The 16560-nt window shown below is 55.7% G+C and overlaps 1 protein-coding gene across 1 annotated transcript in view; it reads right to left on the bottom strand.

Moving 5' to 3' along the window:
• The window catches only part of LOC131480505 (A-kinase anchor protein 13-like), a 111784-nt gene that overhangs the window by 49071 nt on the left and 46153 nt on the right, over nt 1-16560 (bottom strand). Inside the window, exons 2-3 of the mRNA XM_058665419.1 lie at nt 15808-15851; nt 4147-4294 (exon numbers count right to left, since the gene is read on the bottom strand). Coding sequence (XP_058521402.1) covers nt 4147-4294; nt 15808-15840 — 181 coding nt within the window. The 5' untranslated portion in view covers nt 15841-15851. The remainder of the gene's footprint in view (nt 1-4146; nt 4295-15807; nt 15852-16560) is intronic.

Below are 16560 nucleotides of genomic sequence, written 5' to 3'. Positions count from 1 at the left end.
GCCCACCGTCGGGCACAGCCCCACAGGCAGGCACACCCCGCGTGCCCCCTGCGGGCTCAGCCGCTCTACAGGTCTGCGGGCAGGCAGTTGTGGAGACTAAGGAGTCCTTCCGGGCTTCTACTAAACACAACGCATTCAACAGAACAGCCACTGCTTCTCTTCACCTTCAAACGCTGACCTCGACAGGCCAGAACACTGGTCCTACTACCATCTTTCTTCTAGAAAATGTCCTCTGACAAGAAGAAGAAGCTGCATCAATGTTTGTGCTGCTTGTTTACGCCTCCCCGTGCGCCCCCTAATTGGCCACAGGCACTTTCCTCTTGGCAGCTGCCCTGAGCCCATGCTGCAGGCAGGAGCCACGTGGAGGGAGCCGAGGCCTGGGAGGCCAGGACCCAGGCCGAGCGCCTCAGACAAGGTCCAGAATAAAGCCTGCCTCCTGCTGGCTCTGACAAGGCAAACCCCCTCGTTCCCACGCGGCCAGTCAGGAAGACAAGGAAGCTGAATGTCACTCCTCTTCGCCCCATGCAGCCTCAAGTCCTTGAGCCTGGTGAGGAAAGCAATCTCCCACAGCTGTGTAATTCTAGGCTGCTGCCAGGTGTTCCCTCACCACCCGCCCGCCCCAGGACACGCATCACAGCTCATTTCCTCTACACAGCCATTCTATACGGTAAGCGCTGTCCTCTGTCACAGACAAGCTGAAACTTCAACAAGTAAAGTAACTTGCCCAGGTTACAGAGCTCCTCAGAGGCCAAGCCCGTGAGTCAGGCCGATGGCTGATGGCCAAGGACTCAGGGCCAGTGGCTCTCGTGGGAAGACAGCAGCAAGGCTCACCCTTGGAGGGACAGGCCAGTGGGACTGTGACGCCCAGCTAAAAGCCTCCAGCCCCCGAGGGGCGAGTGCGCACGGACACATGACCTGGGCCCTGCCTCCACCGGAAGGCCTCTAGGAGGCTGTAGCAGAAGGGAGCATTTTCCGCGGGTGGGTGGGAGCAGTGCCACGTGCACACGCTGAACCCAGCACCCTGCCGGCGACCAGGGAGGCACTCAGCCCAGGGACACGCTGAACCCAGCACCCTGCCGGCGACCAGGGAGGCACTCAGCCCAGGGACACGCTGAACCCAGCACCCTGCCGGCGACCAGGGAGGCACTCAGCCCAGGGACACGCTGAACCCAGCACCCTGCCGGCGACCAGGGAGGCACTCAGCCCAGGGACACGCTGAACCCAGCACCCTGCCGGCGACCAGGGAGGCACTCAGCCCAGGGACACGCTGAACCCAGCACCCTGCCGGCGACCAGGGAGGCACTCAGCCCAGGGCTTAGGACGCTCTAGTTTCACACCCAGCTCTGGCTCCTGGCTTGTTCCCTGCCATTGCACACCCCAGGGGGCAGCAATGATGGCTCAAGTACTGGGTTCCTGCCAGCACGTGGGCTGCAGATGGATGGGGACTGAGTTCCTGGTTCCCAGCACCAGCCTGCCCCAGCCAGGACTGTTGTGGGCGCTTGGAAGTGCACCAGCAGGTGGCAATACTGAGGCCCATGCGCCCGCTGCACTCACTCAAACAATAAATCAATTAGGAAGAAATGAAACAAAACACTAAGCCAATAGCAAGTCAAAACTAAAACATAGCCTTCTTAAACACGAGATAAAATTAGAAAACAAATGGGCTTTCTCTGCAGGGCAGCAGCCTGATGACACACCCACAGCAGCCAGCACAGAAGAGCACTTCCTGCCCACAGCTCTAGGACCTCTCCCTCAGCTGACCTCTCTCTCAGTTCTGTCGGCCAGACAGCTGGAAGCCCACTGCCACCAGGCACCTGCCGGGGGTGGAGACACGTGAGGAACTGTTCTAGCCTGCCAGGGGCTCACAGTCCCTGGGGAGACAGACAACTGCAAGTAGCTGTGGCGTCCGCCAAGGGGAGGGTTCAAGGGCAGGAGCAGGAAGGGCCCTGCAGGTCAGCTGCCTCTGTGCCTCCCCCCTTGCTGCCCCTCCCAGATAACATGCACTTAGGTAATATTTGCTGGGTGCCAGACATGACTCACAACCAGGGCTCTGCAAGGGACAACCCAGGGTGTCTCCGCCCTGTTCCCCACTGCCAGGGGCAGGAGCCCCAGAAGAGAAGGGGAGAATCAGATCTGGACCCAGGCGCCATGCCTCCAGGTCACGAAGATCTGAGACGGCCACTTCAGAAAGAAAATCTTCCCCGTGACACTGTCTGCCGGCCCGTAAGTCAGGAGCTGTGGAACGTAGAAGGGCCCTTGAACAATGTCACCCAAAACAGCACACACAGCCTCACTTCACTTCCGAACAAATGACAAAGACACACAGAAGTAATAATATGTACTTCAATCGAATGCTAAAGAAAAGAATTGCTGTGGTTCACAGACCTGATCGTTTATTCAGAAGCAGCCACCGGTTCCCAGCAGCCCTAAGCAGCAATCAGTCCATGCGAGCCAAGGCTGACATCACAACTTCACACAGGACGATGTAAATCATCTGACATCCACACTGAATTCTGCCTTCGCAATGCAGCTTTGCTATGCCTCAGAAGAGACATGTCCCAGACCTACGCTTCCTCCTCTCCGGTCCGCCTGCCCCGGATGGGGTCAGGAGAAGCGAGCACCTTCCATGATGTAGCCTCGCTTCTGCGCAGGCGGCAGAAGGCCACAGGGCAACGACAGCACCTCCGTCAACATCACAACGTGAAGGATGTGCACAAGAATCGACCAGTCCTGCAAAGTTGATGCTGACTGGAGCAGAACGAGCAGGGGAAACACGAGCGAGAGCCCAGAAGAGCAGGGCTGCGGGGCAGGAGCGTTCCTCAGCAGTGGGTGGGAGACTTGCAGAGAACTGAAATTCACTGTCGGGAAGGCAGTGGCCACAGCACGAGTGGCCAGGAGCCTGACACTGCCCTGCAGCCACTACCGCTCCCCGGCTGCAACTCCAAGATCACCAGGCCGCCTGCGTCTCCCCACCAGCGGAGGACCAGGGTTCGCAGCATCGGCCTTCAGAAAACAGAGTAAACCAAGCACTGCTACTGACGAGGAGCCCAGCACCCACCCAGGCACACCCACACGAGCCTGGCAGGCCTCCTCCCTACAGCGTGGGCTCCAGGAGTGACACAGCTGCCACAGCGGGCAGTTCACCATAGGTTAGGTGACACAGACCCAGTAACAAATTCAGGCTCTGTGCAAAAATGCATAGTTCCTCCAATGCCCATAGAGCACAGCTGCAGGGAAAGCCTTGGCAGACACAGAACACAGGGACCCATTCTGCCCTCACGCTCGGAGACACGCAGTCACATCCAGCAGCTGCAGCAGGCCGGAGAAAGCCAACACCTGCAGCCAGTTCCCATCTCCTGCTTACAAGAAAGTAAGTAAGAATCCCAGGCTTTTTCTTTTAGTTCCAACAGGAAGTCGGGAAAGTTTCTGAATTTCTGTGGAGATCTACCTCAAAGGATTTAGGAGGGGGGGAGAGTGATAAAGGAAGAGACAGATTGAAAAAACATGGCCTAAACATTAACTCCATCTTGCAAACTGTCCCTACCAGGTTCAGTTAATATGTAAGAGGAACACAAAACACCTGCAGGACTGGGCAAGATGCTTGCAAAACAGGGAGACTCCGCTGCGGAGCCAGAAGGCCTCGCGCAAGGAGCCTAGGCGCTCCGCCCCAGCTTCCTTGAGCACCAAGCGAGGAACGCCCAGACTCACTGGAGCACAGAACACAAGACGCAGCTGCACACCAAGCACCTGGCAGGTGCCAGGCCAGCTCATCAGATCCCTACAGAGCTCAAGGGAGCACCCCAGGAGGGCTGCACAGCTCACCACTGCCTGGGGGCGACAAGGAAGCCCCAGCCTTCCTGAAAATCCCAGCACGCCAACCAAGCAGCAGTGCCGCCAACCCATGGCCTGACATCACGTCACCTCACCATGACATCACGTCACCTCACCCACAGGTGCCCCGGCCTTCCTGAAGGTCCCAGCACGCCAACCGAGCAGCAGTGCCGCCGACCCATGGCCTGACATCACTTGTGAGGCAGCTCCAGACTGAGTGTAACAGCACGGATGTGGAGATGTGCCTACAGTACCAACAACCCGACTCGCTTTCCCGGTCACTGCCTAGGAACACACCAGAGTCCAGGTACTCACCAGGAGTGATGGTCTCCAACGTGTCAGAGCTGACCTTCCGAGTGCTCGCACAGTGATGGAGGGCAGAACCCGAAAACACTAAGTAAAACACAACATCCTCTTCCACTCTGTCCTCCTCAGCCAGCAGGACGGTGACAACACAGTCGCCCTGGAGGGAAGAGAGCAGTCCATGTTACTGACACCATTGAGGGGAGATCACATACATTACCTGTGCTCTCAGTAGGGCTACACCCAAGTGAACTGCCTGAGCACTCAGTAGGGCTACACCCAAGTGAACTGCCTGAGCACTCAGTAGGGCTACACCCAAGTGAACTGCCTGAGCACTCCCATGTGCAGATTCCAGGCACTGGGAATGCAGAAGAAGCCTGAAAGTAGCAACTGTCCTCTTTCTGAACCCTACAAGCAGCAAGGTGAGCAAGTAAGCTAATGAGGTAACAATCCATGGGGTAGTGTGGTGCAGCCGGTGAGCCACAGCTGCAACACCAGCCTCCTATACTTCCACCAGTCTGTGTCCCGGCTGCTCCACTTCTGCCCCAACCCCCTGCTAACGCACCTGGATAGGGAGCAGAAGATGGCCCTGCTGCCCGAGTGGGAGACCAGGAAGAAGCTCCGGGCTTCACCCTGGCCCAGATTTGGCAGGTGCAGCCATTGAGGGGCGTGAGGTGGTGGGTGAAGGATCACCTTCTCTGTCTCTCCCTTTCTGTAAAATGCAGGAAGGAAAGAAAGAAGGCAGGGAGGGAGGGAGGGGAGGAGGAAGGAAGGAAGGAAGGAAGACAGGCAAGGAGGGAGGGAGGGAGGAGGAGAAAAGAGGTGGTGGGTGGCGTGTTCCATGGCTGGCCCCCGTTCCTGGTCTCCGTGCTCAGTGTGCCTTGGCGTCGGGGGCCCAGCTGCAGCTACATCCCTGACGCCCCTCCCACCGGGCTGCCAGGCCCACCCCTGCGGCACACAGGTGGAGAGCTGCACCGCTCCTCCCCACTCAGCTGGGGACACGCCGGTTACACGGCTACACAGCTAGACACAGCCAGCTTCACCCACGACACCGTATGCCTCACGTGCCTTCTTGAGCTGTCCGCTCTCCCTCCCATACGTCCACGGGGAGGAAGGCACCTTTGTCCTTAAGCTCCTCGTAGTCTTTACAAATGGATATCAGTGGTTAAATCAGCGTATGGAACAAAAATTGAATTACATTTTCAATTTATAAAACATACAGCTCCTGCTTTAACCATAACATATAAACAAATGCACACACTGAGATTTAATATACACGGATCTTAACGCATCCGTGGAAAATCAGCTTACTACAAAAGCTGGGGGACAGAAGTTTCCTCAGTTTTCTTTCCATTTTTGCGAGGCCAGACCTAGGACCAGGTCTGTGAGCAGCAGTGCTGCCAAGGGCCGGTTCTGGATCGAGTCCGGAAGGACTCCCCAACCGTGATTTCTGTGGCTTCTTTCACGATCCCACCTTGCAAGGTGCACCTGCGCCCGCAGTACGCAGACCTGCTCGATGCAACATGAAAAAGTCAGAATCAACCATCAGCCCAAACAGGCTGTCAGTGTCCAGCAAGAGTGCCAAGCTAGACGAGCCAACAGCAGTCAGGGCAGGCTCCGTCGCGGCTCAGAACGCACGTCACCATGCAAGCAGCCCATCTCTGAATGGCTCTGAGGCGCTGAGACTGGCCCAGCTGAACACCTTTGGCATGACGCGACCGGCTAACAGGACTGCAGCACGTGCGAGAGAACTTCTCTAGGTACTGAGACAAGCACCGCGATCTGAAAACAAGCGAAAGCCCCAAAGTGCCGCTGTCGATGACACAGGATGCAAGGTAGGAGGGGGTGGGGATGGGACAAGTCCCCTCCACCCCCTGGTTTCTGCAGGGGTCACAACATCTCCCTCATGTTCTAATCGTCAAAAAACCTTTTTTAAAAATTTATGCATTTTCATTATCAAGGCAGATTTATAGAGAAGAGAGACAGAGAAAGATCTTCCATCCACTGGTTTACTCCCCAAATGTCCACACCAACCAGAGCCAAAGCCAGGAGCCTCTTCTGAGTCTCCCATGAGCTACAGGGTCCCAAGGCTTTGAGCCGTCCTCCACTGCTTTCCAAGAAGGGAGCTGCATGGGAAGTGGAACAGCTGGGACACAAACCAGCATTTTTATTCATATGGGATGCCAGCTTTGCAAAGTAGAATATTAGCCAGTTGAACAATAGCACCGACTCCCCAAAACCGATCTTTTAACATGAACATTATATGAAATTTAGTGTCCACAAATAAACTGGGAAGCCAGTCACAGCCATTTGATTCCACATGGCCAGTGGCCAGCTGGCATCACCAGGGCCACAACAACTGGGCGACCTTCACAGAGGGCCAAGACCACCGGGTGGCAGCCACGACCACTTACTATTGAAAGACCTTTACAGAAACCATTTTTGTCATTTTTCACCTGAAAGTCTAAGAACCAGTCTGTCTTTTCCAGATCAGAATTATCCTTCTGTATGAAAACCAACCTAATGTTCCCAGGACCCGGGGACAGGACGGCTGGCCGCACAGGTGGGTGGGACTGCTGCAACGAGGCTCTCCAAACAGCCTCTCTTCTCACTCCCCAACAGAAGTAAGCAAGCTTAAAACTGCGCTTAGATCTTTGTGGTTTTTTAATGTTGAGTCATACCGCCTTATGCTCAAAATATGAAAGAAAACACAGAGGCCTCAATCACATCAAAGCATCTGGAATGTGGATCCCACAGGCCTTGGAATCCAAGTCCCTGTTTCCTGGAAGAAGGGCTCTCTGCGCCGATACAGTCACGACCACAGACAAGTGTGTCTCCACCCACCACTACTTAGGATGACCTTGAAAGATCAACCCAGGAGGACCAGCAAGAAATGACAGCCAGATCTCAATCAGGCATGCTGCCGGGGTACCTGCCTTACCCCAAGCCTCCTGGAGGGAGGCCCAGTAAACCACCCCCACTGTCTGCAGGAGCCCAGCACATGACCCTCCTCTGGGGTGGTTCTCAGTACACACTGGGAGATGATCTCAGGGCAGCCCACCCCACCCAGCGCCTCCCACGGCCCAAGTTGGCACCTAGCGGGGAAGCACCCTTGACCTTGAGTGCGACCACCTCTGACAGATGACACCAGCACAAGGGAAACACTGTGCTGACTCGGCCTGAGCACTGGGATTCATAATCCACACCGCTCCTCCAGCCTGGGCTAAAGTATACAAGCTTACCACTAATCACTTCTTTCCTGAGAAAAGAGGTTTTCATAAAAGGATTATAAAGATATGGGCCCGGCGGAGTGGCCTAGTGGCCTTGAACATGCCGGGATCCCATATGGGCACCGGTTCTAATCCCGGCAGCTCCACTTCCCATCCAGCTCCCTGCTTGTGGCCTGGGAAAGCAGGGGAAGACGGCCTAAAGCTTTGGGACCCTGCACCCGCGTGGGAGACCAGGAAGAGGTTCCAGGTTCCCGGCTTCAGATTGGCACAGCACTGGCCATTGCACTCATTTGGGGAGTAAATCATTGGACAGAAGATCTTCCTCTCTGTCTCTCCTCCTCTCTGTATATCTGACTTTGTAATAAAAATAAATCAATCTTAAAGAAAAAAAAAAGGATTATAAAGATAAAAAGAGTTCCAAATGGTGGGCATGGTCCTAGTCCCGCCACCCCCATCAACTCACATGGTTGGACCAGCACAGGCCAATCTTTCCATAATTACAGCCAAACTTTCCTCCCCACACAAGACCCAGCCCGCCTGCCTTCCCATGAGATATTCCTTTAACTGGGAAAAGTGGACAAATAACAACGGGAGGAGGTGTCCAAGGGACACACAGGAAGAAGCAAGTCACTGAGGCCAGACAGGCTGAGAGCTCTCCTACTTTGGTCGAGGCTAGCACACAGGAGGGGGACGGAGGCAGCTCTCCTACCTTGGTCGAGGCTAGCACACAGGAGGGGGACGGAGGCAGCTCTCCTACCTTGGTCGAGGCTAGCACACAGGAGGGGGACGGAGGCAGCTCTCCTACCTTGGTCGAGGCTAGCACACAGGAGGGGGACGGAGGCAGCTCTCCTACCTTGGTCGAGGCTAGCTCACAGGAGGGGGACGGAGGCAGCTCTCCTACCTCAGATGAGGCTAGCTCTCAGCCACAGCAGACAAAAGGGGACAGAGGCAGCTCTCTTACCAAGTGACGGGGCTAGCTCACAGTCAGAGGTGCCCACTCTGGCTCTGGAGAGGGGCCATGGCAGAAGGCGGAAGGACCACACAGCCAGCCAGGAAGCAGCCTGTGGGAGAGGCTGGGCCTGCCCGAGGCTTCTCTAACAGTTCTCTGGCAAGAATTCCCTTCAAGAGGCCTGTCCCCAGGCTACCTCTGAAACCCCACATGGATGAAGCTTGCATTCTCTCCTGCCATCAACTGAAAATGTTGGGACTTCAAGTCTCGCACGAGTTCAGGAGTCAAATCACATGCAAGCTCTCGCAGTCAGGAAATGCCTGCCGTGGGTAGGAAAGGAAAGGGACATCAACCACAAGGCTTAGAAATGGGGCCATGCGACAAGGAGGTGGCAGTGCTGCGCCAGGGCTGGCTCACACAGGCTCATGAACTGTTAGATCTTCAGGAATTCTGCAGACTGCTGTCACTGTGTGCCCTCTGGCGGTGCACCCAGCCTCAGCAGGTAGCCGAGTGCTGCCCGCCCCATCGGCTGCCAGAGTTCCATGTGGTCAGCCTTCCTAACAGCAAGGTGTCTTCAGATGAGAACATTCCACATAACAAGAGGGAAGGGACACTGCCACCTGCAAAGCCACCCAAAAGGGGTGCCTGTGGTCACGTTCCAGAGCACCCACGCCATCTGTCACTTAGACGGGTGACTGACGGACGCTGAAGGGACAGAGTGGACACAGCCAAGGCAGAGAGCTGTCATCCACTCGGGGTATTCTCAGCAAAAGGTACACTATTTTAGAAAATGTTTAAGATTATTAATAAATACTTCCAAAGCTATTTCCAAATAAAAGGTTTAAAAAATAAAATTCATAATTATGATACACAAAAGGCCTTAAAGGAATTTTAGGCTAATGTGCAGGACTCACTATGGGCGCAGATGTTAACACAGCTCTGCCATCAACAGAAAATTCTACAGAAAGCACCTCTGGTAAAGCCCAGAGCCTGTCCTCCCTGGCAGAGCCACTGCTGCCTAAGGAAGGGAACAGCAGACGCCAACCCACCTACAGCACCTCTCGGGCAGGACTCAGTACAGGCAGCGGAAGCAGAAAACCAACCTTCAGGAAGCAGAGCTGCTCCCACGTAGCCACACGACCCTAACAAGTAAACATCAGCAAGGCCCTGCCAGCACGCCACCAGACTGAGCCCCCATGGGCGCGGAGGGGCTCAGGAAGGCAGTGACCGTGCAGCAGGCAGGAGGGGGCCAAGAGCCCCTGGGAGCTGGCCGTGCTGAGCTCCCCACGGCAACCAGAGCACTAGGAAGCAGCAGTGCACCTGCAGGGACAGCCCGGCCGGAAAGGCCACGAGAAGGACACGTCAGGGACCTGAGAGAGCCCCCGAGGCCGGGGCTTTCAAAACAATGGCCTTTATACTGGAGCCCAGCCAGAAGGTGAGGAGCAACAAAAGTGGTTTTTAAACAACTCTCCAAACAGGAAACTCAGGAAAGAATCTGCAGAGAAAAGGCCAGCAAATCGGAACTTGCTTTATTTTTTAATCGAAATTCATTCAACTATTACGACCTTAATCATCTGACGAAAACCAGGGTCCCTTGTTCCAGAGAGAAATGTATCCCAATACACACACACACCACCGCACACACACTGCTCCTCCCCACACACATGTACACACCAACATGAACACATGCACACCACCCCATGCAGGCACACAAACACACCTCCACCCAAACATGGACACCTCTCCCCCAAACACGCACACCTCGCCTGGCCCGGGACGGTGAACCTGTGTCACCCATAGCTGCAGCACTCCAGGGAATGCTATTAACACTGCAAAAATACTAAGATGTAGCAGAAGAGAGCATCCCAGACGAGGCCAAACTGAAGAAGGCTCTCAGAACGCAGGCAGACATAGAGTGTGAACGAAGGGCCCAGAGTGTAAACCACCTCAGCAGGTGCGCCACATGGTACGCCAGGGCTGCAGCCCGGAGACAGGACACAGGAAAACCAGGGATTCGGGCCTTCACATTCTAGACCTCAGGTGGCCACAGAAAAGCTAGCTTTCTCCGTCCTGTGTGGGCCGGGGAGGTGGCCAGGGCAAGCAATCCAGGAAACTAAATCTCACTGGACCACTTCTTGAACCACAGGAACTAGGCCAGCAGATGGTGCTCGTCTGCGGTTCCCTTCCAGAGAACTGTGGCAGAAGCTGAAGGACAAGCAGGCTGGAGTCACAGAGCAACTTTGAAAGACTTATCACACACTGCACACATGCAGGCTCTTCATCCATCCCTGGTCTTGTGCTCTGCACAGCTCAACTGGCCAGTGCACGCGCACACACCCCTGGCCCCTCCCGGAGGTTCCACAACCCTCTGGAATGGCTCCCATAAACAAACCACTTGAAAAGACATTCTTTTGCTGGCAGGACCAGAGACTTGGTCAAAATGCAGAGAGGACTGGGTTAGCACTGTGGCATGGTGGTACCAGCATGCCCTCCGAGCTCACACACTGGTAAACCCAGCAGCAGATGGCCTCAGCTGCCAGCCCTAGGGAGGGCCCGCAGATAGGAGGGCAGATAGGAGGGGCTCTCCTGGTCTTTCCAACAGGTTAATAATGCTTTCTTTAAAACTGCGGGAGGACAGAAGATTTTTACTAGTTCTTGATCAATGCTTAATCAAAATTTTATTGAAAAGGAGTGGGGAGTGATTAGATAACACCTACTAACTAATCTAACATTATATAGATAACACACTTCTCTGGCCCCACAGACTGGGGACTTCTCCCCCATCCCGCCCTCTTCCCACGGAGTACGTGACCCTGCGGGATAAGGAGCAGGGCAGGCTGTCCTTAGACAACTCCACTCTGTCGCTCACTGCCTTCCTGGCGCTGGGTCTGCAGGCCCCAGGGGAACCAGTAGTCTCCCCTAGTGGCCCCTGCGATTGTGGGACAGGCACCACGGGAGATGCTATTCTCCAGGGGGCATCCTTTAGCGTGCTCAGCCTGGGCTAGCTGGCCCCGACGGCACAGTGCCTTCAGTGAGAGCAGGTGACGTGGCCAGAGGCTGAGGACAAAACACCATCATGGCTTTCCTGCTGATGTAAGGCCCGTCTTCTGTCCAGGCCACGGGCAGATCACATTCTGCGGCTCCACCTCTCCACGCCCACCCAGGAGAGCAGGGCTTCCATCTCCACACCCACCCAGGAGGGCAGGGCCTCTCTGTGTCTCCACACCCACCCAGGAGGGCAGGGTCTCTCTGTCTATGCCCACCCAAGAGGGCAGGGCCCTGGCCATGCCCACTCAAGCAGGCAGGGCCTCCGTCTCCACACCCACCCAGGAGGGCAGGGCCTGTCCACGCCCACCCAGGAGGGCAGGGTCTCTGTCTCCACGCCCACCCAAGAGGGCAGGGCCTCTCTGTCCATGCCCACCTAAAAGGGCAGGCCCCTGTCCACGCCCACCCAGGTGGACACCTCTGAACCCTTTCTTTTGTCAGTTACCCTGGGACTCAGAGCCAGTCAGCAGCAAAAGAAACTTGTGCCTCCAGACCAGAGGACACATTGGCCTGAATGAACTTGACATTTGCTCTGACACTGACAGCAAGGCTTCCTTCATGTACCAAATGGAGACATGAATGCCTTACTGTTATCTGAAAGCTTGGAATCCACCAAGTGTCTATGGAAAGCATCATGCAGGCAATGGAAAAATGCAGAAATACAACTACCACACATAAGGGCAGGAGCTTCAAAGAAAGCTCCTGAAAACTGGAAAGCCCAACAGAAGGAAACTGAAATTCTTGATCCAAAGTTAGACCAAGAAACACTAGACTCCTTATCTCTCCTGGCACTAGCAACAAAGTGTCATCATTTAAATGCAGTTCTTTCCTGCAGCTGAGCGGCCCCCAGCCCACAAAAGGCTGAGGCCTCAGCTGTTGGCCTGCACTCTTCAGGCTGAGGCAGGTAATCCACTTAAGAGATTGGCAGCGTGACGAGGCTCTGGAGGAGCAAAACACACCCAGGGGCCAAGGGAGAAGCGGGGGTGCTGCTTGGGCTCCTGTGGGGACAGTCAGTCCCCAGCTGGCCCACCTGCCGCTGCGGGCAGCTGAGCGCAGGCAGCCGTGGGCTGCCAGGTTCTCTGTGCGGCCTCCGTTCACTCACTGGCCGGCAGTCCCTTGCGTCTCGGAGCCGTCGGCCCTCCAGCCACACCTGCATCCGTAGGCCCTACGCTCCGTCTTCTCAGAGCACAGCCCCACAGGGACCTCACGAAGGACAGCCCATTTCCAAGTAACAGGATCCCGGGGAATCCACTGGGAGAGCAGCAGCAAGCCCATCAGATCCGAGTCGGCAGCATATCCCAGCACGGCCAAGGACTGACCCAATTCAGGGAGGAAGCCTACAGCAGCGACAATGGCCTCACAGTGACCACAACACCCTGACTCTCACAACAGTACAGACTTACATAATGAAAACAGCAAGACTTGAATACAAAAGTCAAATAAACGCAACCAAAAAGGAACATTATTGAGTTCAGAAATGATTCCACATGTCCATCAACCAGGGAAGAAAAAGACTTAGCAAGCAAGAGCAGCACATATTCGCAAAAGAAGGAGTCCAACAAACGTAACATGCAATGAAAACTTACACAAAACTAACCGTGGCTCGTGCATGTAACGTAGAGCTAACACCAGGAGCCCCTAGGTGAGCCTGGGAGCAGCTCTCCACGATCTGCCTGGCGAAGAAGCGCCCCACGACACACAGCAAAGGTAAGGAAGAAAAGAAGGAACAAACTGGAAATTACCCAGACTGAAAATTTTGTGTTCCAAAAGACATCATTAAGAAAGTGAAATGACGACCCACCGAATGGGAGAAAACACACATTTCTTAGAAGTTTTGCATAGAGAATCTACAAAATTTACAGTAGGAACAGATAAAAAGAAACCCCGCCTCATTGCCCAGAAGGAGGGAGCCGCTTATGAAGAGCTGAGGGCCTGAACACACTGAAGTGTTCTCAGAGAAGACGCCACAGCCACCAGCCCTTGGCGAGATGCGAATCTAAACCAGGATGAGGTCATCAGCGTATGCCCACTGGATGCTACAATCAAAACGGCAGAGGGGACAGCCATGGTGGCCCAAGTGAAGCCACTACTGAGAGTCCCGTGCCCAGACCCAACCCCAACCCAGAGTCCTGCTAGCATTGCCTGGCAAGCCGGGGCCTACATGGGCAGCTTGGACGCAGCGCCTACTACCGTCTCCTGGCCCAGCCCTGGCAGCCCAGGTTACAGGACAACTCCCACTTCGGGCGGATGTCCAAGAGAAACAGACACACACCTGTCAGTGTTCCAGCTCACTCGTGAAGAGCAGACGATGTAAGGTGAACTGCATTCCCTCAGTGCACAAAGGAGCACATGGACAGTGGCTCTCAGGGGGAGTAAGTGAAAGCAGCCAGGCACAGCAGGCCACGCTGCGCGGTCCTGCGTGACAACGTTCCAGAAGAGGGGCAGAGCAGGCACAGAAGGCCACGCTGCGCGGTCCTGCATGAGAACGTTCCAGAAGAGGGGCAGAGCAGGCACAGAAGGCCACGCTGCGCGGTCCTGCATGAGAACGTTCCAGAAGAGGGGCAGAGCAGGCACAGAAGGCCACGCTGCGTGGTCCTGCATGAGAACGTTCCAGAAGAGGGGCAGAGCAGGCACAGAAGGCCACGCTGCGCGGTCCTGCATGAGAACGTTCCAGAAGAGGGGCAGAGCAGGCACAGAAGGCCACGCTGCGTGGTCCTGCATGAGAACGTTCCAGAAGAGGGGCAGAGCAGGCACAGAAGGCCACGCTGCGCGGTCCTGCATGAGAACGTTCCAGAAGAGGGGCAGAGCAGGCACAGAAGGCCACGCTGCGTGGTCCTGCATGAGAACGTTCCAGAAGAGGGGCAGAGCAGGCACAGAAGGCCACGCTGCGTGGTCCTGCATGAGAACGTTCCAGAAGAGGGGCAGAGCAGGCACAGAAGGCCACGCTGCGTGGTCCTGCATGAGAACGTTCCAGAAGAGGGGCAGAGCAGGCACAGAAGGCCACGCTGCGTGGTCCTGCATGAGAACGTTCCAGAAGAGGGGCAGAGCAGGCACAGAAGGCCACGCTGCGCGGTCCTGCATGAGAACGTTCCAGAAGAGGGGCAGAGCAGGCACAGAAGGCCACGCTGCGTGGTCCTGCATGAGAACGTTCCAGAGAGGGTAAGAGCAGGCACAGAAGGCCACGCTGCGCGGTCCTGCATGAGAACGTTCCAGAAGAGGGGCAGAGCAGTCACAGAAGGCCACGCTGCGCGGTCCTGCGTGACAACGTTCCAGAGAGGGTAAGAGCAGTCACAGCAGGCCACACTGCGTGGTTCTCAGCAGACGGGTTGCCACCACGGGGAGCAGCAGGCAACGGCAGTGACTGTCCAGTCATAGTTTGAAGGGAGACTATCAGCACGGAGGAGTTAGACTAACAAAGCTGTTTTTAAAATGCCAAGGCACTTAGTTCACATGCAAACTAGTAAACCTGTTACCTCCAAGCAGTTTGAAAAGAAAGTAAACCCGTAACATAGCTTCGAACATACACTGGGCCACACAAACGTCAGCATGTGAGCATTCCAACTGTAAAGGTGAGTGTTGGCAACACAGCACAGCTGGAAGCAAACAGGAGCAGAGGACCACAGCTCCCCAAGCCTGTGCACTGGCACAACGCAGCTCCCCATGCACTCAGCAGGCAGGGTCGCTCCGCTTGGCCACAGCCACTGCTGCCCATGTGTCTGCCATCCTGCACAAGTCCCAGGGACGGGACCCCCAACCACAAATGCCTGATTTTATAAACAGTTATTTAACCTGAATGTCAAAGTTAGGATGGGGGAGGACAACAGACAGAAAATGAGAGAGAGATCTTCCATCCACTGGTCCACTCCGCAAATGGCCAGGCTGGCCAGAGCTGAGCCGATCTGAAGCCGGGAGCCTGAAACCCCCTCAGGGCCTCCACACGGGTGCATGGACCCAAGGACTTGGGCCAGCCACCGCTTTTCCAGGCCAGCAGCAGGCAGGAAGTGGAGCAGCCTGGACTCAAACTAGTGCCCATACGGGATGCAGATACCACAGGTGGAGGACTAGTCAGCTGCACCACTACGACAGCCATGTTCCTTATTTTTCAGAGCCTTGTCCACCCTCTCCGGGCCATTGGCTTCTCCAAACCATGGGGCCCCGTTCCATCTGCCCCGACAGGGAGTCCTGTCCAGGCTCCCTAGGCCAGCAGCAGGCGCCACCTAGTGGAGCGAGAGGAACCGCCTCCACAGCCTCCAGTTCCGCTGGGGGCCAGGGGTTCTGACTGGCATCATTGAGTCTCCACTAAGCCAGCCTGCATTTCTGAGGTAAATCCATCCACAAATCACATGCACACGGGTAAAACGTTCTGATGCTCCCTACCACAAGCCAAGCGAACTGTAACTAGCAATGTTGCTAAGTACAAACTGGAATGCAACCTCAGCATTTACTCACATATAATGGAGCCTGTTGTGGATTCAGTTTCATGACCCGGGACACTGAAACAGAAGCATAAAAAATAAATGAGAATTAAATGTAAAGTTGTCACCAAAACACACACACGCCCCACCAAGGCCCTAGATGTGAGGCATGGCTCCGTAGGAACAACCCAACGCCCAACTTCTGGGAGCTTGGGGAGCAAAGGCGGGCTAAGGGCGGGGTGGTAGGCGTCCTTGGGCACCGGGTGCCACTCCTAGGGGCTGGAAGCAAAGTGCGGGCAGTAAAAGACTAAAGGTTTCACACTCAGAAGGCTCCTCAGCCACCAAAGCAAAGCCACTGTAGCACCCGAAGGGAACCCTAACCTAATTCCCACACGCACACAATGCTGCTGCTCCGGGATGAGCTCTGCTCACTAAGAGATGGGCCACCCTTGCCCACAGAAGCCGCAGCCTGCCCGGGCACCAGAAGACATCACCCTGCGCTCGGCTAACAGTACTTTCAAGCCATGAGTCTCAAACTCACAGCACCAAGACTTGCAGAAGACAATATTCTGCAGTAACTGGGCCGGGCGACCGTGCTGGATTCCATTCAGGACCTGCCGGATGCCAGCCCCCGCTTAACACCCACACCGACACAGAGTTCCAGCAGCAGCCCTCCTGCGGCACAGCAGGCCCAGCGGCCGCCTGCATCCCTGCTCTGGGCAGTCTCTACCATCCCGGGCACTGCAGCGGCAGCGGCACGGGCACAGAGCATGGGGTGTGCAGGAAG

Source organism: Ochotona princeps, chromosome 6, assembly GCF_030435755.1.
Source record: "Ochotona princeps isolate mOchPri1 chromosome 6, mOchPri1.hap1, whole genome shotgun sequence".
In the NCBI taxonomy this organism is placed as follows: domain Eukaryota; kingdom Metazoa; phylum Chordata; class Mammalia; order Lagomorpha; family Ochotonidae; genus Ochotona; species Ochotona princeps.
This window is presented reverse-complemented; position numbering and strand designations above follow the sequence as displayed.